Source organism: Quercus lobata, chromosome 9 (assembly GCF_001633185.2).
Source record: "Quercus lobata isolate SW786 chromosome 9, ValleyOak3.0 Primary Assembly, whole genome shotgun sequence".
Taxonomy (NCBI): Eukaryota; Viridiplantae; Streptophyta; class Magnoliopsida; order Fagales; family Fagaceae; genus Quercus; species Quercus lobata.
The window spans coordinates 13,055,116-13,080,309 of NC_044912.1; the positions used below are offsets into that span (position 1 = coordinate 13,055,116).

Consider the following 25,194-nt stretch of genomic DNA (forward strand, 5'->3'; position numbering starts at 1 on the left):
TTGATCGTTCCTGCAATTCTTGCCAGCATTGCGATTGCAACTTTTCTTGGCATTGGTTTTGGATTGACATTCCTCAGACATATGTAGAAAATACCACTTCTGAGTTCTGAATGTCAGTCCTGTACTATTTGTGTGCTTGCGCGCAGACATTACATTGTCAATGTGGCAATCTGTTTATAATTTAGTTTAATATATGAGTAACATTATACAAAATTTCACAGTTTGGTGATATGACAAGTTGTGATTAGTGATGGTATCTTTTGCTTGAGTTCCCTTGATAATATTATTTTTATTGTACAACAATCACAACATGTCACCTCGACAGTTAAAGTGATTTGCAAGAAGTTAGCATCTTTTAACACATATAAAGGTGATTCGCCCTCATCTCCTTGAAAGCATCCCATTTCTCTCTCCCCCAAATGTTTCATATCAAACAAGCAGGTACTGCCCTCCAAACCACACGCATCTCTAGTCTAACTCTTATGGAACCTACCTTTCCAGCAATCCTTTAACACAGACCATGGATCTTTCATGGAAAAGAGGATTGGCAATGTAGATGCTAGGCTGGAGCAGAGACTCAGTACCAAATTCATTTAGGAAATTGCAGTTGTATTTGCATTAACAACGGTTTGCAGTCCTCCCCACTTTCCCCTCTTCCAAGAAAAGAAGACCAACTTTTATGTCTTGCATGTTGGTACTATGAGCCATGCAATTGTAAAAGGTGTAGCTTCTCCATTTAGTCCTATGATGTCAGATTCCTAACAGCATTATATCATCAATTAGCTCTGTGATAAGCAAACTCTATGAATTGCTCTTCATTATGTTGTATGAATGGAGTTAACTATCCACTGTGATTTCAAATGGGTGCTTTTGGGAAGGAAATGCTATTGATCCTCACTAATCTTAAGAAAATCTTTGTATATATTTGTATTCACCAAATTCATTTTAAAGTGGGTTCAATTAGATATCAAATTCGTTTCAATGTGGGTATCCATGCTCAGATATTTTATTAAATATTACAGTCTTGGTAGCCATGGTCATTTCTCTTTGCAACAATCATATTTTTGTTAAATTATTATTGCAAGTAGTTATGTCAATAAATTCCACAGTTTATGTTATTATTTCTCAGGTCATATGACTTGTTCAGGCAATAAATATACCAACAAAATTAACTGTGTATGCAGAATACAGTTTGATTTTGGTAAACCATGCTGATTTCTTATATAAAGAATGGTATAGGGTAGGTCTATGTATATATTCTTGAATGTTAATGGGAATTATAATGTGCAGTTTTTGTCACCCATGATATTCGCTTCTGGTTATGTTGCATTCAGTTTTGAAAACATTTTATTCCCTTGATCTGCTTCTTCAGCTTCTTTATTTTTAAGTCTGGTATTTCTGCTTTGTTTCCTTGGGTTTTTTTTTACTTATGCATGTTTTTACCAAGTTCAGTACATAACTGATAAAGATTCTCTTGTTTTTTTTTTTTTAATTGTTGTAGCTGTTAATTATATCGCAATTTCAGAGGCGCTTGGCATTTCTCCATCAGTTTTGGCTGCAGGAGTAGCTGCAGATGATGTAATTTGTGCTTTATATTTTTTGTCGTTGTTTGCTTTGGCCTCTAGAATACCTCTTGAAGCTTCAACTAATGGTATGTAGTATATAATTTGGGTAACTTCACCTTGTGTCCTTTTCTCTTGAAATAATTTAGTTTGTTACTTTATTTGTTGAACTACAGCTTCCAGTAGTTACACATCATTGTAAGAATAGAAAATATGATTTTTCCAATTAGTTTATATTAATTTCGGTTTAAGCATGCTAAGTGTAAATATTATATGTTAACTAACTATTTCAATCAAGTGTTGTCATCAGTTTAATATTGATTTTGAGAATTACAAGTAACACAATATGTCCTTAATCTTGTTATCAAATCCTTAAATTCATTGGTAGATGTTGCTGTGGATGTGGAGTCTAATTCTGTAGGAAAACTCCCTGTGCTACAGGTTGCAACAGCTGTTGCTATATCCTTTCTGGTATGTAAGACTTCAACTTATCTCACAAACATATGCGGAATTCAAGGAGGCAGCCTTCCAGCAATAACTGCTGTTGTTGTCATCTTAGCAACTGTTTTCCCAACACAATTTGGTTTCCTTGCACTTGCTAGTGAAACTATTGCCCTGGTTTTGATGCAGGTAATTGAAATTTTTCCAGTTAAGTCAATTTGCATCATATGGAAATGCTCCTATGATATGGAATTATTACTTTATGGTGTAAATGCTTATGTAGGTATGTTTCTGGATTTGGGTACTTAGCATTTGCTTCTTGCTCACATGCATAGACACGTAGACAGATTGTGCTGATATATATATATATATATATATATGGGTTCATCTTTTCTGAGTTGAAAAGGAAAAAAAAAAGATTCTTATGTAGCAAATTGTGGTGACTGTGGAAAGCATAAACAAACCTGTTGAGCTTTCATGCTGCAAATACAATTCTTCTTATTTGTCTGCAGGATATGATCTAATTAGGCAAAAAAAAAAAGCATCGTGTGAATGCCATAATCATCAAACATTAAACCCTCAGTTAATTTGTTTTCTTTACTAGTTTCTACATGTTCAGTTTATTGGTTATCATTTATCTTGTTTTTGTTTCCCCCTATCTCATAAAAGTACTAATAATGGTTCAAATTAAGCCAAATTCTGCCACCTATATCTAATCTGATTGGTTCATTAAATCTGTTTTATCCTTCTGAAATTAGACGTGTCCTGAACACGTTTGGACTACACTTTCTGAACTTACAAAAAAAGACAAGACTAATTTGATTGCAAATCCTAGAATTGATCTTAACCTTCTATGAAGCACCCCATTTACTTATCTTGTGATGTAATAAGTATATATGATCTGAAATGTGTAACTCAAGGTGGTTTACTTTGGGTGCTAGTGGGAGTATATGGAATGTCATCAATACAGCTCCTAGCATTTTCATGTTTGCTCTCGTTCAAGTCACTGTTCATCTTGCTGTGATCCTTGGACTTGGAAAGCTGTTTCGCTTTGACTTGAGGCTGTTACTTTTGGCATCAAATGCCAATATTGGAGGTCCTACAACAGCATGTGGAATGGCCACAGCCAAAGGATGGGGCTCATTGATCGTTCCTGCAATTCTTGCTGGCAATTTGGAAAAGCGATTGCAACTTTTCTTAGCATTGGTTTTGGATTGACAGTACTCAGATATATGTAGAAAATACCACTTCTGAATGTCAGTCCTGTACTATTTGTGTGCTTGTGCGCAGACATTACATTGTCAATATGGCAATCTGTTTATAATATAGTTCAATGTCTTGGTGAAGTATACAAGTGAAGCACCAAAAATATGAGTGATATTACACAAAATTTCACAGTTTGGTGATGTGGCAAGTTGTGATTGGTGATGGTATCTTTTGCCTGAGTTCTCCCATTAACACTATTTTTATTGTACACTAAACACAACATGTCATCTCGACAATAAAGTGATTTGCAAGAAGTTAGCATCTTTTAATGCATATAAAGGTGATTCGCCCTCATCTCCTTCAAAGCGTCTCATTTCTCTCTCCCCCAAATGTTTCATATCAAACAAGTAGGTACTGCCCTCCAAACCACACGCACCTCTAGTCTAACTCTTATGGAACCTACCTTTCCAGCAATCCTTTAATACAGACCATGGATCTTTAGCGGAAAAGAGATTTGGCAATGTTGATGCTAGACTGGAGCAGAGACTCGGTACCAAATTCATTTAGGAAATTGCAGTTCTATTTGCATTAACAACGATTTGCATACTCCCCACCTCCCCTTTTCCAAGAAAACAAGACCAACTTGTATGTATTGCATGTTGGTACTAAGACTTCGCTGCTATGCGATTGTAAAAGGTGTAGCTTCTCCTGTTAGTCCTATGTTTGTGATATCCAATTACATTCAGTTCACCTTGAAGTTGATTGGTTTTCCTTAGACATAGCACGAGTCCCTGGTGATGGTGAGTTGAGGTATTGGCACACTGCTTTCATCTCCATAATCAGCAAAATCATTATCCAAAGCACCAAACCAGACAGCCACATTCCAGTCTAGCTCATTTGTGCCTCACAAGAATAAAGAACTCGATTTAATTCCCTTATCCTAGCCCTCTTGCTTTGTTGTGACTTGTGAGTATAATGTACATAGCATTGATCTAATACCTTAACTTATGTAGATTTGAATTGTGAAGATTTGTGTGGGAGTATGTTTTGAGTTCCACATCAAGTGTCTAGTAGGTTGTTTATATGTTGAGTTCCACATCAAGTGTCTATTAGGTTGTTTTGTGTTATATAAAAGATCAAGAAGAATTTTGGTTATGACTAGCATTTTGGGTTTATAATATATTGTAGAGTATATATCTGGCTTGCATTTCCCTAGATCGTGACAACACAGTAAGGAATTGTGCAGCTAGACCTTTAGGATATGTTGAGTCTTTCATGGAGAAAAAGTTGAAATCAGGAAACGCATGATTGGCACTCCATGTTTGTTCTCCCACAAAATAGTATGAATCTAGAGCTTAGATGATCAGTCAGAAGTCTATGGGAGACATAAAGCATTATCAGGAAGAAACTTCAGTTGCAATGCCAAATTGTGTTGATGCGGAATAAAAATTAAGGAATTCCCATTGGTGAAGTTATGATATTGCTATATTTTGATCTTTTTTATTTTTTTATTTCAGATATTTCTTATTAGATAACTAAGTTTGGCTTGATTAATGGGCAATGGGCATGCCTGCATATGCACAAATCATAAAAAGTTCAGTGAAGATTATTATATTTTTCTGCATCTTCATGCACCACTTATTAAATCTAGCATGTCAGCAGCCAAAAAAAATAAAATAAAATAAAAAATCTAGCATGTCAACTTGTATTTTGTACTTCCTGTACATACTCCAGTTGGTAGTCAACTGTACTTACATTACCCAATAAAAGGAAGGGGAAAAGGCCAGTTTACTTAGCATTGGTGGTGTTAAAATAGCCAAAAATATATATAAATATTTTTAGCACCACAAACACCAAAATGCATTATATATTGGAGTTGCTAAATCTAAAAAAATTTAATAACTTACCACAGTGAGTTGCTAGTACTAGTAGCAATCTACTGTAACAAGTTGCTACTTGCTTTTATTGGTTTTTTATTCTCTCTCTCTCATCTTAGCCTCTTACTCTCTCTTTTGGGGGTGGATGTTTTATATTATTTAAATAGGCGTTTAACTGTTTATATTAAAATAATTGGGCGATGTGCTAAAGTAAGAGATGAGATAAATGGCGTATTGTTAAATGAGATGTTAAAATAGATAAAATAAGTTTTTGAAGTGCTGAAAACTAAATTTTTTAGTACAACCAATGTAAATGCTTGCTAGCCACGTATATCTAATAACTTTACAGAAATACCAAATTTAAACACCATCGTTTCAAGAAAACATATGCATCCTTGTATTGTATGATTTATTCAAAGCAAACATTAAAGACCTAAATTATACTATTTTCACGTTTTTAAGCTATTTTGATATATCTTAAACAATAATGTTACTTCCGCTCACTTTCACACACTTTGTCACAACTATTCTATCTAGCAGATTGTGAATGATTATATGTCACTATCACATAGACCTATCATTTTTTCTCCGCCATTCACAATGCATAGACGAACTTTGACATATAGAGGGAATTTAATTTGCCACTATAAATCTTTTATCAGAAGCCTTCTTAGTGCATAGCAGAAGTTAAGTAGTTTGTCTTCATTATTATAGCTTTTCCATACAGGAAAAGGGTCTCTTCCCATAATTAGTTCTCCTATTACAAGGGAAAGAGCTAAGAAGATGAGTATGGAAACTGCCTTAAGGATGATTTTCATTGTGGCGTTTCTTGGGTGGCTCATGGTTTGGGTTTTGTTACCAACAAAGACATACAAACAAGCATGGACTCCTAAGCTAAAAATCAAGCTCAATTCAACATATTTTGGAGAACAAGGTTACCTTTATTTCTCTAATTTGCTTCTTCTTCTTCTTTAAACTTGGCTGAACTTTACATCATTGTACAGGAACGAATCTTCTTCTTTTTACATTTCCCATGATGTTCATAGCAGCTTTGAGCTGTGTTTATCTCCATATTCAGAAGAAACCAAAGAATTTTAACTCGAAAAGGTTACATTTTTTTAAAGAAAATTTTCAATTTCTTAAGGAAAATATGAATATTTTCTATTCATATAACTCATATGGAGTAACATAAATACTGTAGTGTTGTTAAAAGCAATCTTTTGGCCTTCTGGAGACGTCCACTGCTTGTGATGGCTCCTCTGGGAATTGTTACTGCAATGGAGCTTGCCTTTGCAGCCATGTTCGTTGCACTCTTAATTTGGTCCCTATCCAATTACTTATATGTCAGCTTCGGTCACCTCCATATGCATAAAGCAGGCGAGAAAGTGTATGTAGAAATCTTCTTCCTTTAATTTTCTATATTTACTAAGATGAAACTTAATTTGAAAGTATATTGGAAGACAGTTTATTAGCTTTGTTTCAAGGATGATAGCCTAATTTTATTAAAAGAAACAGCTTATTTTGATGATTCCTTATATCAATCTATTTTTCTTTAGACAAATGATGTCCTAATTTTTCTCTACTATTTTTAGGATAACTTTTGAAGATGAGAAATCTAGAAATATGAAAAACTTTACCACATAAACCTCACAAATCGATATATCACCAGTAATCACAATTAAGTAATTCGATATTAATTTATTATGTTATTGAAGTGGTATCAATTATATTCATTTTTATGTCAGTTTGTAAATTAATATTTTGTGGTACCATTTGTATAGTACCTTTAATATTTTCTTTTTAAAGTAATAATTCTATTGGGATTTCCTGACAGGTGGCAAGCAAAGTTTCGAAGTGTATCATTGAGACTGGGGTATGTTGGAAACATATGCTGGGCATTTCTCTTCTTTCCAGTGAGTCGAGGGTCTTCAATTTTGCCTCTTATTGGACTCACATCAGAGTCTAGCATCAAGTATCATATCTGGCTAGGTCATCTTTCAATGATTCTTTTTGCTGCTCATGCTATGGGTTTCATCATCTACTGGGCAATGACTAACCAAATGGCTGAGGTATTTAATTTAGTCACTATTGAAGCAATTTAATCTTTATTAATGTATGTGACCTGTCTTTGATTGTTTTTTTGTGTGATAATAAGTTAATACTCGTGAAATCTCTTTATCAACTGTGCACTTTGAATTCATTGTCTCTTTGTTTTTGAAAGTGAATTATTGTTGTCCTTGTTCGGTAGATGAGAGGGATGTGTGATGGTACTTAGATTCCTTCTTGCTTTCCTTTAATTTGTCCATATCTTATTCTTTTACAAGGAAGAAAGATATATTAGTGGTTGATTTTGTGTATCCTGTTCAGATAAGAGTATGACAGGGAAGAAAAAAAACAATACCATCTATATACGTAAATAACCGGAGTAGGAGCATGTTATATTTATATCTACCACATATTAAAACTTATTCTACAATATTAAAATTAACTTTTTAATGGAATATTCTATATTAGAGAATCTTAAAAAAATTCTTTTATTTTAAAATGCTTTGATTTTATAAGAACCTCATGCACGAAGCATGGCAGTGCATGCAGATGCAATTTTAACGTGTGGGCACAAGGGTGGAGCCATCCCCCTAGCCTGTTTGTTGATAAATTGTCCCACATCTTAAAATTGGATTTTTTGATTCTCAAAAAAAAAAAAAAAAAAAAAGGATCTTTTTCTTATATTTTCTTTTCATCTGTTTGTTTAATGTGTATTATTTTTTTCATTTATACCAAGCTAATAATAGACTATTATTTCTTTTTATATTTCAAAAAACTTTATTTACTTAGGGAAAAAAAATCTTTTCAACTTTAACATTTTTTTAAAAGGGTCACAGATAACAAATTTTGATATAAATATAAAAAATAAATAATTTTAATTGATAAAGAACATAATAACATTATTATTCTTACCTTTAATCTAACAGAAAATGATAAAAGAATCTCAAAGTCTTAATATAGTAATTTATTTTCCCAATAAAATTTGTGTATAAGTAATAAAATATAAAGAAAATTATGTAAAAAAAAAACTCCCCATTTTTTTTTTTTTTTTTCAAGTTAAACTTTGAAATTTCAAATGTATGTATGTTCACACTATTTTAAAAATTTTACAATTCAATTATTTATGAGTTTATACTAACCAAAGTATCAATTCACGTTTGAGGTGATCTAACTACTAAAAATATTTTCATGTGAATCGTACATAGGTGCAATTTTGACTAAAATATAATCATAAAATTACTTATTTATCTTTAATCAAATCCCTAATAGATAAACACAATAAAAAAAAATGTTATTATTCAATGGACTTATGCTAAAATATCACTTAGTGCTCACTTTTTATTATTTAGATGGGTCTGAAGTAATTGTGTCTGTCTCAATTATAACTTTGCTCCCATATAACAAATCCTAGCTCCACCACTAGTTAGAAAAATTACAAATTTTATCATACAAGTCTTACAAATTAATGGGTTAATTTTAAAAATATAATAAAAAAGTTAATTAAGAAATTTATTTTATTATGTTGTTGATACGGTATTTATCACATTCATTGTTATTTCATTTCATAAACCTTTTTGTAGTAAAATTGGTAGTAATTTTAAAATTTTCCCGATCTCCCCCCCCCCCCTCCCAAAAAAAAAAAAAGACCCCTCCTCTGACCAAATACAATTATGCTTTTAGAAATGATAAAATTCAAAAACCACATTTAAGGTTTGGACTAATACCAAATATTACCAAGACTATTAAAAATATACAATTTGATTCCCAAGCACAAACAACATTGAGCATCATTTGAAAATTCCCTGCTCCTTCAAGTCTTTGGTCTTTTGCCAATAGCTTGTCTTGATTGCACGTGTCATAATAACTGCATTGTGACAATTATATGGGTAAAAGAGTGCCTAAATAGTTAAAGGTAGATAAATAGTAGCTAGAGATATGGAAAAAGAAGCATGATGTTTAGTGATGTTTGGGCTTGGGATATTTTGAAAAGTTTTGGTAGTATCTGACATTAACCCAAACCTTAGGATTAGTTTATATATTTTTTTTTCCTTTTAGAAATAACTAGTATGTTGTGTGTCCTTATGTGTGTGCGAGTCTGTGCTTGCCAGGGGCGGAGTGGGGGGGTCGAGAGAGGGCAACTGCCCCCTTGACTCCACCTAAAAGACCTTAAAAAAACAAAAAATCTTTCTCTATTCATATATAAAACTTTCCTGACATCAATAAATATGCAAAACAAAATTCCCTAAAACAGTAAAATACAACACTGGAGTCAAAATTCTTGTTTTTTATCTTTTCCATGCTATTCATGGAATCAATTTTTTTTTAGTAAAATCTAGTCACCTGTTTAGAAAAGAAAAAAGTCACGGCACTTTTAGTGTTTATCCTTTTTTATTCTTTCACGCCATTTTTTTTATAGTCACAACATTTCAATTGGTGGGTCTTATATTTTTTACACAAATTATTATTATTTATAAATAAATAAATAAAAACCCCTTCCTAATGTCCTTGTATGGTACTAAAACCCTAAAGCCTTGAATATCTTTTTTTTTTCTTCTCTATCTCTTGAAATTTTAGTTTCAAAATCTAGATTTTTGTTATATACCAAAATTTTAAATCAATTATATTCATTAACATATCAATTTTTGTAACTTTGATGTAGTATAACCTGTAGTACTTTTAGCTTTTTTTCTAATTTTAAATACTTTGAAGCTAAATTTGTAAAAACAATCTATGTATTGCAATGTGTATACAATACAACTTTGCACGTATATTGCTATATTCTTGATGCTTTTAAATTGATTTTTTTTCTCTCAATTTATTTAAGGAATCAAATTAGATGTCTAAGCTTAATATATTTAGACCAATCTCTTATACTTTGATTATTAAAAACTATGTATTGGTTATTTTTGTTTCTGTATTTTTTTTTTTTTTGAGAAGATTTTGTTTCTGTATTTTAATGATATGAAATATATACTTGTAGTTAATTTAAACTATAGAAAATCCTAAGCATAACAAAAGATCAAATTTTAATTGAAACTAGGTAAATTTTGTATGACAATTACATTTGTCTATTTATTTTGTTATTAGTATATATGTTTAATATTTTTTAGGTTTTTTTTTTAAATCTTGCCCCCTGAAGTGAAATTCTAGTTCAGCCACTAGGGCATGACTTCTCCATTTGAAATATATTTGTTTCATGATGTTAATTAAAGGATCAAAATCTAAAAATATATCGGTTGTCACATTTTAAATGATGTGATCTCTGAGCATGCATGCTTGTGTGACTTTTGCTACTCATTTAAAATTTTAAAATATGAGGTTTCTACAACAGATGCTTCAATGGAGAAAAAATGGGGTACCAAATGTAGCTGGGGAGATTGCAATTGTATTTGCAATGGCAATGTGGGTGACAAGCTTTCCTCGTGTAAGGCGAAAGATGTTTGAGGTTTTCTTCTATACCCACCATCTCTATACACTCTATATCTTCTTCTATGTACTGCATGTAGGGTCTGCCTACTTTTGCATGATCCTTCCTGGTATATTCCTCTTCCTTGTCGATCGGTTCTTGAGATTCCTACAGTCCAGACAAAGAGCTAGGTTAGTCTCCGCTCGCCTTTTACCTAGTGGCATTGTTGAACTGAACTTCTCCAAGAGCCAAGGTAAAACAACATTGATGATTTACTTGAATAGCAAACTTTCAAACTACCATTTTTCTAAAACTAACATGGAATTTTGCCTCCCAGGATTGACTTATAATCCCACAAGCACATTGTTTATAAATGTGCCTAGCATTTCCAAGCTTCAATGGCACCCTTTCACAGTTACTTCTAATTGTAACATGGAGCCAGATAGGCTTAGCATTGTCATCAAACGCGAAGGAAGGTGGTCTCAAAAGCTTTACCAAGAACTTTCTTCTTCTGTGGATCACCTCAATGTTTCTCTTGAAGGACCTTATGGTCCTACTTCGTCTCCTTTCCTGAGGTAAATTTTAACTATATGAAAGAGTTCATAAAAGAAAAAACTAATTGAAAGAGTTACTTACTATAGTATAGTACTCAAGTACTGAGGGTTTTAACTATCATACAAAGATAAAGCTACAACCAATTTTTACTATAAAAATCTTACAAAAATGATGTGTTTATGAATTTGATTGATGTTTCTTTTCAATAATATAATAAAAAAAATGTGGTTTTTTAGGTAATATAATTAATGACAATAGAATGTGTTAGGATTTTCTCTATTTGAAATGAATTCATTTTATACTTCACATTAAATATTATAAAGCATTCAATACCAAGTTATTCAAAATTTTAAATAATGTGATATTATGTTCTCTACCAGATCCAAAAAATAAAATCTTGATTCGCAAAATGAACTTTTTCAATTTTAAATGAAATTGAAAGAAACTTATTGTTCTTGTTTAAATGATTTCTTTTGTTATTGATGATATATAAGTTTGTGAGAATTATTTAGAAAAAAATTGTAACATTCTTAGCATCACTCGATATGTCAATGATTTTCAAATTCTTTTTCATTTGATATGAATGGCTTTGTATGGCCCCAGGCACGAGTCCTTGGTGATGGTGAGTGGAGGAAGTGGCATTTCTCCTTTTATCTCCATAATTCGTGAGATTATTTTCCGAAGCCAAAGTGCAAATTTACATATTCCTCGAGTGCTCCTAATTTGTGCATTCAAGAACTCGGGGGATCTCACCATGCTAGATCTCTTGCTTCCCATCTCTGGCACACACACACAGATTTCCAAAATGCAGTTCCAAATAGAAGCATATGTCACCAGAGAGAATGAGCAGACTTTTACAGATTCCCAAAAGCTCCTCCAAACCATTTGGTTCAAGTCAGACCCATCAGACTCACCTGTTTCTGCAACTGTAGGCCCAAACAACTGGTTATGGCTTGGTGCAATAATTTCATCATCATTTGTCATGTTTCTTCTCTTTTTAGGCATTGTCACTCGTTACTACATTTTTCCAATTGAACACAAAACCAGTGAGACTTACCATTTCACCTTGAGAGCTCTTTGGGACATGTTTTTGGTTTGTATCTGCATTTTTATAGCTTCTAGTGCAATCTTTCTTTGGTGCAAGAAACAAAATGCCATGGAAGTGAAGCCAATCCTAAACTTGGAAGCGCCAACACCAACAACTTCACCAGGTTCTTACTTTCATGTTGCGGATAGGGAGCTTGAAAGCCTTCCCCATCAGTCCCTAGTTCAAGCGACCAAGGTGCATTTTGGTTCAAGGCCTGATCTTAAGAGTAAGTTACAGAGTTACCAGTTACCACCACCACACCCAAATATGAGAGTAAATGCACCAACTTATGATTAAGATTTATATTAAAGATATTGCAAAATTTACTAAATAAACTTTACAAAAGTGAGTGTCACCAATCCCAACAAATTAATCTAGACTTTTTTTAAAATTGAAGTGACACTAATTACAATCATTGTCAGGTTAATTTGTAAACTTTTGTTTATAGTAAAATTGATAGTAATTTTAACATTCTCCTATGGTTAATATGTTTGATGGCATTGCAGAAATTCTGAGTGAGTGCAAAGGATCGGATATTGGAGTCTTAGTTTGTGGTCCAAGGAAGATGCGACATGAAGTTGCCAAAATTTGTTCATCTGGGTTGGCAGATAAGCTGCATTTAGAGTCCATCAGCTTCAACTGGTGATGCATTTGGAAGGTGATTTGTGTGACACAATTTGTTTCTGCATGATAGCATTGCAGATAGTCTCTTTTAGTGCATGCTGAGGATGCGATGTTGGAGTCTTTAAGTATGTGGCTATTGTGACATTTGCAAATATTTGTTCACCCTGTTTGGCGGAGGAGATGTGCACGTTTGTTTCATTAGCCAGTGATCAATGTTATTGTTTGAGGTTAAAACTGCGTATGCGTTTTCAGTTTGTATATACCATACTATCGTGGGAACTCTTTTTGTAAATCTTCATTGTAAAGTATTTATACTATTGTCTATATTTATTCTACTCCTATTTAAGGTGCTTTCACACTGGCTTCCAAACCGTCTAAGCCGTGAACTTTAAGTCTTTGAATATCTTAAAATATCTCCTCCCTACTCACTTAGAGTTTTCAATTAAGGGTGACAAATTTGTAAAATAAAAGCTCACAATTTAAAACCTCCCACTAAACTACATTCTTAATAGTTTACAATCCCTTTATCTCTTATCATTTTAAAATTTAAACAGACCCAATCTATTTTCCTCTTTCATCTCTTATTCTTTAAAAAAAAAAATTAAAGGATGCACTCTATTTTCCTCCCCATCTTTTTTCTCCTTAAAAAAAAAAAAAAAAAAAAAAAAAAAAAAATTAGACAGACACACTCTAATTTCTCTTCTTGCTTCTTCTATGTTCTCTTTTATTCTGAACTGAAAAATCTCTATGGGCATTTAGCAAATTCAAATTCACCACAGATTTCCAGTGCATGATAGTGAATCCAAAGGCAAATATAAAAGTAATTGCTAGATGATGACATCCAAATTTATCTAAAATTTAGAAGAAATTTATGACACGAAAAGAGATGAAAAAATGGAAATTTATGAAACTAATAAACCCCCCCCCCCCCCTCCCAAAAAAAGCCTCATTGCACATGCAAAACGCGTGTAATCAATTATGTGACAACTATATATTACCACAAAGGCAAGACTTAAATACAATACTTAGGTGCTATTTCTTAGGTTCCTTTTTTAAGATTCTTCTATGTTGATTTTTTCTCATGAGATAAAAGTATATTTTTTAGTTTAATAGCCACATAACTAAATCTTAAAAGAGAAATCTAAGGAACAACACCTAAGATACTGTACCTAAATTTTGTTCATTACCACAATAATTTTCCCTCAGACGTAGGAAACATTCAAATTTGAAAATTTCAAAGTGATAGGTTTAGTCTTTTGTTTTTGTTTTTGATACATAGATAGTTAAGAGTGAGAGATTTAAATATTGGATATCTCTATTGTAAACATTAGAAAGTGTAAAATTATGAGATTTCAAAAGTTTATATGGCACAATATGATGAGATTAACCAAAAGTCAAATAATTTAATAAAGAGTATAGATTATTCTATAACTCTGGTGTGTCATTCTTCTTCAGTAAGGAGAATTCTGCACAGTAAAAAATAATTGGAAAATCTTAAAGAGGCAATCTTATTTTGACTGTTTGACTTTCTACAATTATCCAAATTAATTAGATTTTAATTTTTATGTTGTTTGTTTTGATGAAAACCTTAAGTGAACATAGTTTTTCGCATTTCTGGTATTTGATGGTTTTAGAAAAATTGAGTCAATAAAAAATTATTTATGGTTAATAGAAAACACTATTAAAAGCATGGTTTCTTTTTTAGAGGTTATTTTCCGCTAAAATATTTCAGAAAACAACTTTATCTCACATTAAGCTACATAATCGAAGTCAAAAAATAGTTTTCCAACTCATTTTTAAAGTTGGTACTAAAAATAGGAAAATATGCTTGATTGGTAGGAGGATTTTTGTTTTTTTGTTTTCAAAATAGTATAACAACAATTTTCAAAAAATTGAACTTGAAACTAGTTTTCAGATAATAATTTTTATATTATACGTGTTTGGCCCCCATTTTAAGAAAAATTTTCAAAATACTAAAAATAAAAAATAATTTTTTGGGAGACCATTTCTATTTTTGAGATTAAAAATATATATATTTACAAAAAGTAATGTGTAGAATTTGTAAATTACTTTTTTTATATAGATAATAATAAGGGAATAGAGTTCATCATTTTTTTTTTTTGTTTTTTTTTTTTTTAAATGATAAGTTTCAAATTTGAAGTGTAGGAATTCTTTTTGTGACAAAAATAAATTCCTTAATTTAAGAGATAAAGGAGTTTGAACAAATATGTAGAGTCTACTGTTTTCAATTTATTTACAACTATATTATTAAAAACATTTTTTGTATCCTGAAAACACCCCTTCAGCCGATTTCAAAATCCTATTCTAAATCAAGAAAATAGGATACAGTTTTTTGAAAATTGGATATAGAAAATATTAATCAAACAATAAATTCAAATACTTTTTTAAAAAATGACTCATTTTTTAGAAAACAACAACGTCGAAACGACAACGAGTGCGAGAGAACTAAGAAGACGAGTATGGAGACTACCGTAAGAAGTTGAGTAGTTTGTCTCCATTATAGCTTTTCACATCTAGGGAAAGGGTCTCTTCCCATAATTATTTCTCCTATTACAATGGAAAGAACTAAGAAGATGAGTATGGAGACTGCCTTAAGGGTGATTTTCTTTGTGGTGTTTCTTGGGTGGCTCATAATTTGGGTTTTATTACCAACAAAGATATACGAAAACTCATGGAATGATAAGCTAAAAACCAAGCTCAATTCAACATATTTTGGAGATCAAGGTTGCCTTTATTTCTCTGGCTTGTTTCCTCATTTATTTATTTATTTCTGTTAGAACTTCGCTAAACTTTGCATCATTGTACAGGGCCAAATCTACTGCTTTTTACTTTTCCCATAATGTTCATAGCAGCTTTGGGCTGTGTTTATCTCCATATTCAGCAGAAATCAAAGAATTTTAACCCCAAAAGGTTACATTTTATATATATATATATATATATATATATATATTTAAATTTCCAATTTCTTAAGCAAAATGTGAATGTTTTTCTATTCATATAACTCATATGGAGTAACACAAGTACTGGCATATCATTGTAGTGTTGTAAATAGCCGTCGTTTGGCCTTTTGGAGACGTCCACTGCTTGTGATGGCTCCTCTGGGAATTGTTACAGCAACAGAGCTTGCCTTTGCAGCCATGTTCATTGCACTCTTAATCTGGTCCCTATACAATTACTTATATGTCAGCTTCATTCACCTCGATATGCAGAAAGCAGACGAGAAAGTGTATGTCAGCTTCACTCTTCTTAATGTACATTCTTTGTACACATCGTCATTTCACATTTTAAATGCAGATATCACCTGTAAAATTATGGACATTGCGTGTGTGTAGTGTATATCAATAAGTGTGAGAGAACAATTACTATTTATTATATTAATCTGCCTTAAGCCACCATTTTAAGATAATAAGTCTATTGTGATTGCCTGGCAGGTGGCAAGCCAAAATTCGAAGTGTGGCAATGAGGCTCGCTTATGTAGGAAACATATGCTGGGCATTTCTCTTCTTTCCTGTGAGTCGAGGGTCTTCAATTTTGCCTCTTGTTGGGCTCACATCGGAGTCTAGCCTCATGTACCATACCTGGCTTGGTCATCTTTCAATGATTTTATTTGCTGCTCATACTATAGGTTGCATTTTGTATCGGGCCGTGACTAACCAAATGTCTGAGGTAATTAAGTCACTTTTAAAGCATTTAATCTTTATTGTGCCATGTCTTTGATTGTTTGTTTTATTTATAAGATAATACACGAGATCTCCTTATCTATTGTGCACTTAGAATTCATTGCCTCTTTGTGTTTGGAAGAGAGTTATGTTGTCCTTCTTCTTGTCTGACATAAAGAATAATAACTTATAGAAATTTTTTAAAAAAATCTAAAAGTATTAATATAATAATTTGTTCTTCTCCATGAAATTAATTTGTGATATATACGTAATAAACTCCAAAATTTATTTATTTATTTGTTTTCAAGTTAAACTTTAAAATTCAAGTGTATGTATATGTTCACAATTTAATTTTAAAAATTTTACAATTCACTTCAGTTAACCAAAATAGCAAAATTCACTTGAGTTGTACTTGAGGTGAATTTAACTATTAAAATCTTTTCATGTGAATAGTACATAAATGTAATTTTGAAATATATCTATTTTATTATTCAAATTAAATATTCAAAATCTAAAAGTGTATTCGGTGTCTTATTTTAAATGAAGTGACACCTTGAGCATGCATATATGTATGTCAATGTGACTATTCTTGCTATGAATTTAAGTACGCGGTTTCGACAATAATACAGGTTTTTGAATGGAGGAGAGATGGGGTGCCAAATCTAGCTGGGGATATTGCACTTGTATTTGCGATGGCAATGTGGGCAACAAGCTCTACTCGCATAAGGCGAAAGATGTTTGAGGTTTTCTTCTATACCCACCATCTCTATGCACTATATATCCTCTTCTATATACTGCATGTTGGCGCTGCCTACTCCTGCATGATTTTGCCTGGGATATACCTCTTCCTTATCGATCGGTTCTTGAGATTCCTACAGTCCAGACGAAGGGCTAGATTAGTCTCGGCACGCATTCTACCTTGTGACACTGTTGAACTGAACTTCTCCAAGAGCCCATGTATAAATCAACAATCAATGATTTACTTGAATAGCGGGCTTTGTTCAGAAACAACTTTTCCACATTTAACTTGCAATTTTGCCTCTCAGGGTTGATTTATAATCCCACAAGCATATTGTTCGTAAACGTGCCTAGCATTTCCAAGCTTCAGTGGCACCCTATTACAATTACTTCTAATTGTAATATTGAGCCAGATATTCTTAGCATTATCATCAAACGCGAAGGAAGTTGGTCTCATAAGCTTTACCAAGAACTTTCTTCTTTTGCCGTGGATCATCTCAATGTTTCTGTTGAAGGACCTTATGGTCCTACTTCGTCTCATTTTTTGAGGTCAGTTTAACTATGAAAGACTTCACTAGCTAGCTGCTATTTTTTTTTGGCAAAGACTTCAGGCTATCTACTACAGTACTACAAAGAATTTTACTTGTAGAAAATGCTAAACCTATTATAAATTTTACTAATTTATATGACAGTGAAAATGATTAGTAAATTTTTAAAACATAATAAATTAATATCAAAATTATTTTATTTTTTATAATTAATGATACATCAATTTGTAAAGGTTACGTTGTAAAATTCATTATGTTTATGATTTCGAATTGCTTTCTCATTTAATCTCTAATTGATCTTTGTTTGGTGCTAGGCATGAGTCGTTGGTGTTGGTGAGTGGAGGTGGTGGCATTACTCCTTTTATCTCCATAATTCGTGAGATCATTTTCCAAAGCCAAAGTGAAGAATTAGATGTTCCGCCAGTTCTCCTAATTTGTGCATTCAAGAAATTTGCAGATCTCACCATGCTAGATCTCTTACTTCCCAACTCTGTCTCACACACAGAGATTTCCAAAATAAAATTGAAAATAGAAGCCTACGTGACCAGAGAGAATGAGCAATCTTTTACAGATTCCCAAAAGCACATCCAAACCATTTGGTTCAAGTCACACCCATCTGATTCACCTATTTCTGCTGCTTTAGGCACAAACAACTGGTTATCGCTTGGTGCAATTATCTCTTCATCATTTGTCATGTTCCTTCTCATTTTAGGCATGGTCAATCGTTACTACATTCTTCCAATTGAACAAAAAAACAACGAGACTTACCATTTCACCTTGACAGCTTTTTGGAACATATTTTTGGTTTGTACCTGCATTTTTATAGCTTCTAGTGCAATCTTTCTTTGGGGCAAGAAAAAAAATGCCAAGGAATTGGAGGGAGTCCGATACCTGCAAGTTCCAACATCACCAACTTCATCAGGGTCTCAATTTTATGTTGCGGATAGGGAGCTTGAAAGCCTTCCCCATCAGTCCCTTGCTCAAGCCACCAAGGTGCATTTTGGTGGAAGGCCTGATCTTAAGAGTAAGTTACCACCACCACACTCAAAATATGAAAGTAAATGAACAGCCTTTTGATTAAGAGTGACATTAGATATAATACACATTTTACTACATATGATTTATAAATTTATGTCACCAATAACCAAAAAGTGCATAATCCAATCATTTATTTATTAAACAGTATTTATTACACACTATGTTACTTACACATTTACACACACACAATCAACTGAAATTATGACTTAAAGGGACGATTTTAATTGTTTTTTAAAAATTAAAAAAAAAAAATTTGTGTAACAGATTTATCCCTTATCTATTTATGTTATATATTGAAGTGACTCAAATTATGCATGCATATTTATTATTATATCTATAGTAAGTTGATAGTAACGATAGCATTTTTCCTATGATTTTCGTGCCATTGTAGAAATTCTGCCTGAGTGCGAAGGATCAGATATCGGAGTCTTAGTTTGTGGCCCAAGGATTATGCGACATGAGGTTGCCAAAATTTGTTCAGGGTTGGCAAATAATAATTTGCACTTTGAGTCCATCAGCTTTAATTGGTGATGCATTCGGAAGGTCATTATGTCTGATAGCATTGCAGAAAGTTCACTTTTAGTATAAGGAATGCCATTTTGGAGTCTTTAAGGCCGTAGCTAAAGATTTTTTTATTTTTATTTTTACAAGATAGGAATTTTATTCTAGTCTAATCTAAATATATATGTGGGAAATTCTTTTTTAAAGATTTGAACCCCGGTCCTTACTTCTCTACATCCCACAAACACTTATACTTGTAAAGTGACCATCACACCAATATTATGCGGTGGTGTAGCTAAAGAAATTAATGTGTGGCATTTGTAAATATTTATTCACCCTATTTGGTGGATAATGAGATAATACTTAATAGAGATAAATTTTGGGCCACCAACTTCTTCACAGATTTTTTTTCACACCTTTGCTTATATTTATGTGTCGTGGTGGGATTGGAGTGAGACAGACAAACCAAAAAAAACACAGCAGAGAGAGCATATTTATTATATTTTATTTATTTATTAGCTAGGATTTTTTCACATGAATAATAATCATTTTTGCATTTTAAAAAAATTCAAAGCTGAAACTCCGATCATGAATACAAAGATCTTTAGTAGTTACGTGGAACTTATACATAAATTTCTACTATTTGTGGACTTTTTCAAAAGCGAAGACCAGCTCGCAACTATAATAACCCTCTTTATGGTTCTTTCTAGCAGCTTGTATGAGTAGATGCAACATCTTCAACCGAATCACTGGATCTTTAGAAACTTCAATTTGATATCAAAATGACGCTTTGAGAGATCTTGATTAACCCAAACCCTAGGTGTACAATGCACGACTTTCCAAAAATCTGAAGTAATGTGCTTTATGTCTCATTTTATACCTTAGCTTAATTAGAATCCAAAAAAACATCTAGATGCACTGACGACTAATTGAGCTGAAACAAAATTGTTACTCATTTATTTTTATATTCTCAATCACATGTGTGATTAAATTTTCTTTCGCCTTTGATGGATTTTGTTTTAGCCGTTTCAAAGTAACTAAACATGAGGAAAAATACATATTTCAAACCCCCTTTTAATAATAATAATAATAATAGAGTACTCCAAATAATATATATATATATATATATATCATCATATAAATGTAAACATATAAATTTCCATTACATGAGTAATTAGTTTACCATAAAAAAATTTTCTCAAAAAAAAAATTTACCATAAAAAAATAAATGGAAATAATTTTCCATAAAAAATGGAAATAAAAGTTGTTACCCATTAATACATGGTAACTAATTAATTTATAGTGATATAATAAATTTTGGTGACATGGAAGGTTAAATGAAGAGAATATTATTTCCTTCTCAAAGAATGTACCATGTGACAATAAAACCTTAGCTAATGTGTGTGATGTGTGTGTGCACTTTAAGTTCTTTTTGAAATATTTTAAAAGGAATTTTCTTTATGAACAAGTTGATTTCGCAAAAGCTTGAAGAAAGCATACACGATACTCTTTTTGATAAACAGAAACTAAACTGTTAGTTTTTAGGTAATAAACCTCGAATCCATAAGGAGTTCCTTGAATCCACAATATGATAAACTGGAATTCACCAGAGAAATAATTTGACAAAAAGTCTGTATTTTATTAATAACAATTTGAAAATTGAATTGCCTTTGGAAGCTACAATGCGTTTAAATAGTAAAAACAAAACCTAGGGCAACTAGAAACTCTAAGGCAACTACGAAAGCATATAAAACCTTAATTTGGCTAAAAAAAAAAAAATTAAGCGCTTAAAAAGAATGAAATAAATAACCTAAACCTAAAATAACAAAAAGTATATAAAAATACTAAAATTTAATAATTAAAAATATTAAATATTAAATCGTGTCCTACATCAAACCCCTTTACTTGAAAGAAATTCATCCTCGAGTTGATGGTCGAAATCTGAAATCTTCTGCTCCAAATAGATAAATACTTTGAATGCTTTCATAACTTGATCCGGTTTTGAAACTTGAATTCTTCATAAAGTGTAGCATGAAATTTATTCTCATCTACCTTCAATTTATTTGCAACATCAATCAACAAAGGGTTGATAATAAAATTAAAATTTTCTACTCCAAGAAAATCAACATATTGTGTAGTCATCTTCAAAAAATCAACCAGAACCTAGGGATTGTGGGTGATGAACTCATCCTCATATTTAACCTCAATTGGATCTTCCACAATATTCTCAGTAATTACCATCTCTTGACTTCTGTCATTATCCACAATTAACTCAACCTTTTTTTCTTTGACATCTTCATCAAACTTTTTATAAGTGGTATCTTTAATCTTTAAATCAATAACTTGTTGCAAGTCTTAATCTTTTTTAACCACTTCAAAATTTTCTTTAGAAATAGGCTATTTTTTTTCAACCCTCAAATCCTTTCCTTTACTTGACACATGGACTTGACTGTGATAATTTTGGTTTTGTGGTTAACCTTTCATGTTTTGAACATATTACTTTTCATATGGATATACAAATTTATAATCAACACTTGTATAATCTAGTATATCATACTAGTCATTAGGAAATCATAAATCAATTAATACATTTTTCATTCTTTGTCAAGAGCAGTTTGGATGCTTACCTCGTCACTTTCTATTGATTTGAATGTCTTCCCACCATTTATTTGTTTCATTGTCTAATTTATTAGATGCAAGCCGCACTTTTCTTCATCACAAATCTTCTAAAAATTAAAATACTCTTCCAAATCAAGAAGCCAGTCAATAAAATCCAACTTACACATATCTCCATCAAAGAGTGCAATTTTCTTGTTAGGAGTGCGTCTTTGAATATATTGATCATTGTTGTTGTAAGATGATTTTCTAGCAAGAAGAGCAGCAATCATTTGCTGGATTTCGCCTATAATTTGTTGTGTCTCTTCACAAAATTGGTGGAACGCAGCCCTAGTGTGAACTGCATCTTCAACTTTGTTGTTGTAGTTGTGGTGGTTACCATTACGATGGTTAGCCATCATACCAGTGTAAGTTAAGGTTATGATACCAACTGATGTCGCAGAAGATTGAAGAAAGCACACACGATACTCTCTTTGATGGACAGAAACTAAACTATTAGTTTCTTGGTTGTAAACCTCAAATCCACGAGGGGTTCCTTAAATCCACAAGATGACAAACTGGAATTCACAAGAGAAAAGTTTAAGAAAAAATCAGCAATTTTATTAATAACAATCTGATCACTGAATTTCCTTTGAAGGCTACAATGCGTTTAAATAGTAAAAAGAAAACTTAGGGCAACTAGAAACTCTAAGGTAGCTATGAAAGTATATAAAACCCTAATTTGACTAAACAACATTAAAGATATCTAAAAAGAAGGAAATAAATAACCTAAACTTAAAATAACAAAAATTACATAAAAACTATAAAATTAAATATTTACAAAATTTAAATATTAAACCATGTCCTACATCACAAGTTCTAACACTCATTAAGTATTATAATATTTAACTTGGGGAATTTAATTCAACTATGATTTCACTAGAAAATAGAAAAAGTAAAATTTGTATACTATATATATAGATATATATAACTAAGAATATAAACCCATCATTTTTGTAAATTGACAAATATCTAATTGTTTTTTAAGACTTATGCAACAAAAAATATATATATATATATTCTTGATTGTATATTATTAATTTTTTAGGTACAAGACAGAAATTCTAGTCTAACCTAATATAAGTGTGTATGAAACTCTTTTACAAAGACTTGAACCCCAACCCTTGACCCCCTATCTGCAATAAATATATAACTAGTTCACCACTACGAGATAATTCGTACATGGAAATAAATGTATTAACCCTATCAATACTCTTTTTAATGACATAATACAAATTTAAGCTATCATAGCCTTGGCACGCTCGCGTGCACACACAAACACATATATATAAGTCAGCACTTCAGAATCTAAATATATTGTTTAGTGAAATGATAAATATTTAATTATTTTGAATAAATTAAATGAACAAGTTTAGATATTAATTAGTTTTCTAATGAACAATTTACGTGTGCTACTAATTTTACTTTTTCCTTTTGATGATTTTTGTTTCAATTATTACCAAACTGATGAAGTGCAAATCATCAGTCTTGTAAGTTTGTCCAAATGGAGCTGGGTCATCGTCACTGTCTCTGCAAATGTGAAACAATGGCTCCCTTAAGATGGTCACTGATGTGGTGCCTGCTACCATGCCTCCGATGCCAAAGTCAGTATATAGAAGTTTTTAGAGAATAATAAGAGAGGATTGAATATCAAAGTGTCTATGAATACTTTTGAGTGAGTCTATGTACCTAGTTTGTCTCTGATCAGTGTGTATATATACAACTTCATGGTTCTTAGCCGTTGGGGCCTTAATTGTGGCTTTAGTGCCCTTTTTGTAACGCCTTGAGTTTCTTGAATATGGGTTTTGATGAGACTCCAACAATCTGCCAACTGTTTAGTAGTTGGCCGAGCTATTTAATGCTTTTATTAATGGCTTGCCTGTGTTCATCCGTGTTCAACCAAGGTGGACGAGTATATTTGATGAGGCTGTCCAGGGAGGAAGGTCTCGTTAGTCCCATCAGTTGCCCCCCAAGTTTCGTGGTCGTCGCTGTGTGTTAGGACGATCATCAGAAGATGAAAGGTTCTATGACCAGATATGGCTCTTGGGGTTTCGTTCCACATTTAATGAGTAGTGGCGGCACCACACGCATTGTGGCCACGTGGCATGTTCTGACCAGTGGAGTTAATGCCCAAATTTTGTGACCCTTGGGTTTCTCGCTGAATTTCAGTTTTTTTGCCTAGTTTTTAAACTTCCTTTCCTTACTCTTTCCCTTTCACTTTTTCCAACTTTCAATCATTGCTCTATGCTTCTTCTTCTCCAATCTATTCTTACGATTTTCTTCAAGCTTTTTGCATTTTGTGGTTGTTCCTTTTGAGGTATGTTCATCTTCTCTATTTTTGTTTTCACTCTTCTATGGCATAGATAGGTTGTGCTCAGTTTCTAATTTTTGATTTTGCTCTTCTTCTTCTTCTTCTTCTTCTTTCCTTTTTTTTTTTTTTTTTTTTTTTGGTTGTTGTTGTTGTTGTTTTGGGGCATTTAGGATTATTTTCTTCCTCTGTTTTCTGGGTTTCTATGGTTGGTAGCACTGAAGTTAGGGTAGTTTGGCCCTCAATCTTATTCCTTTTTGCGCGTTTAGGGGCCTCTTTTGGTGTTTCTCGTTCCTTTCTCCCTTTAATTGAAGGTTTTGTCTTTGAGAGTAATAGTTTAAGTGTTGCATTGGTTGATTTCGTTCCCTTGCTTTGCCAGTCAATTGATTGGTTCGAGGGTTTAGTGAGTAAGCGAGGGGCAATGTCTGAGGTAAGATCGAGTGAACTTAAGACCGGGTTGTTGTCTAATGACAATCTAGTGGAGGTGGAAGAAGACACCGCGGTCTCCATTCCTCGGGAGGTCAGGGCTTTCCACGCCCTCGAGGAGGCGTGCAATTTAGATGATGAGACACTTTCTAGGTTTAGATATAGATTTCAATTCCCTGAAAGGGTTGGGGTTCATCTTCCTCAAGGGGAGGACTAAGCTTGCCACTTCTCGCCCGAGGAGGTATACTTCTACGAGGTTGCTTTCCTGTGTGGGCTTAGGTTCCCTGTCCACCCATTCATCATGGAGCTTCTAAGCCGCTTCGACATTGCTCCTGGGCAACTTATGCCCAATTCATGGATAATAATGGTCATCTGTATGGAAATATGGCTAGCTGTTACTGAGGGGGATATGATTAAGGTGGACGAGCTGGTTTATTTATATCATCTAAAGGAGTCTAAAGAGCATGGATACTACGAACTGGTGCCTTGGGAGAAG

The 25,194-nt window shown here is 32.5% G+C and overlaps 2 protein-coding genes and 1 pseudogene across 2 annotated transcripts; all 3 read left to right on the top strand.

Annotated features, from left to right (window-relative positions):
- The first annotated feature begins 531 nt into the window (after positions 1–531).
- Positions 532–3,269, top strand: LOC115961248 (annotated as a pseudogene).
- Positions 3,270–5,746: 2,477 nt separating this feature from the next.
- Positions 5,747–13,160, top strand: LOC115960385 (ferric reduction oxidase 4-like). Its single transcript, XM_031079261.1, has 8 exons — positions 5,747–6,020; positions 6,091–6,193; positions 6,288–6,473; positions 6,921–7,155; positions 10,464–10,791; positions 10,876–11,113; positions 11,697–12,406; positions 12,687–13,160. The coding sequence occupies exons 1-8, from the start codon at positions 5,870–5,872 to the stop codon at positions 12,824–12,826; spliced, it is 2,091 nt and encodes a 696-aa protein (XP_030935121.1). The 5' UTR covers positions 5,747–5,869; the 3' UTR covers positions 12,827–13,160.
- A 2,220-nt stretch (positions 13,161–15,380) lies between these two features.
- LOC115961249 (ferric reduction oxidase 4-like) lies at positions 15,381–19,339 on the top strand. Its single transcript, XM_031080258.1, has 8 exons — positions 15,381–15,549; positions 15,633–15,735; positions 15,866–16,051; positions 16,257–16,491; positions 17,114–17,441; positions 17,531–17,771; positions 18,085–18,794; positions 19,200–19,339. The coding sequence occupies exons 1-8, from the start codon at positions 15,381–15,383 to the stop codon at positions 19,337–19,339; spliced, it is 2,112 nt and encodes a 703-aa protein (XP_030936118.1).
- The last annotated feature ends 5,855 nt before the right edge of the window (positions 19,340–25,194 follow it).